The sequence below is a fragment of the Antrostomus carolinensis genome, unplaced genomic scaffold (assembly GCF_000700745.2).
Source record: "Antrostomus carolinensis isolate BGI_N321 unplaced genomic scaffold, ASM70074v2 scaffold3787, whole genome shotgun sequence".
Lineage (NCBI taxonomy): Eukaryota > Metazoa > Chordata > Aves > Caprimulgiformes > Caprimulgidae > Antrostomus > Antrostomus carolinensis.
The window spans coordinates 3,397-3,746 of record NW_010327898.1 but is presented as its reverse complement, the minus strand read 5'-3'; the positions used below and the strand labels follow the sequence as shown (position 1 = coordinate 3,746).

General features: G+C 64.3%; 1 protein-coding gene across 1 annotated transcript in view; it reads right to left on the bottom strand.

Moving 5' to 3' along the window:
• Positions 1 to 350, bottom strand: part of ESPL1 (extra spindle pole bodies like 1, separase) — a gene marked incomplete at both ends in the record, with an annotated part of 8,149 nt that overhangs the window by 4,411 nt on the left and 3,388 nt on the right. Inside the window, one exon of the mRNA XM_029085966.1 lies at positions 1 to 350. This exon is cut by the window's left edge and continues 741 nt beyond it; it is cut by the window's right edge and continues 13 nt beyond it. Coding sequence (XP_028941799.1) covers positions 1 to 350 — 350 coding nt within the window.

The window sequence follows — 350 nt, the reverse complement described above, 5'->3', positions numbered from 1 at the left end:
GCAGCGCGGCATCACGGCCCGGATCAGATCCAGCCCCTCGGCCACGCTGCCCGCTGCCAGCTCGCTCCGGGCACAGGAGAACAGCCAGCGCAGGCAGAGAGCCGAGAGGGCCAGGTCAGAGCAGAGAAGGCACAGGCAGGCTGGGGGGTGGGCGAGGAAGGCCAGTCTCCTCCTCCTCCAGGGTTTCAGCGCCGGTGAGGCAGTGAGAGCATCCACCTTCTCTGGTCTGCTCACCGTGGCCACAAACTCCAGTTCAGGGCCCTTCAGGAAACCCTCCTCTTCCCTGAGTGGCTCAGAAATAGGGTCCTGTGACTTCTTGCCCTCAAGTTTGCCCTTCCTGGGCAGGATCT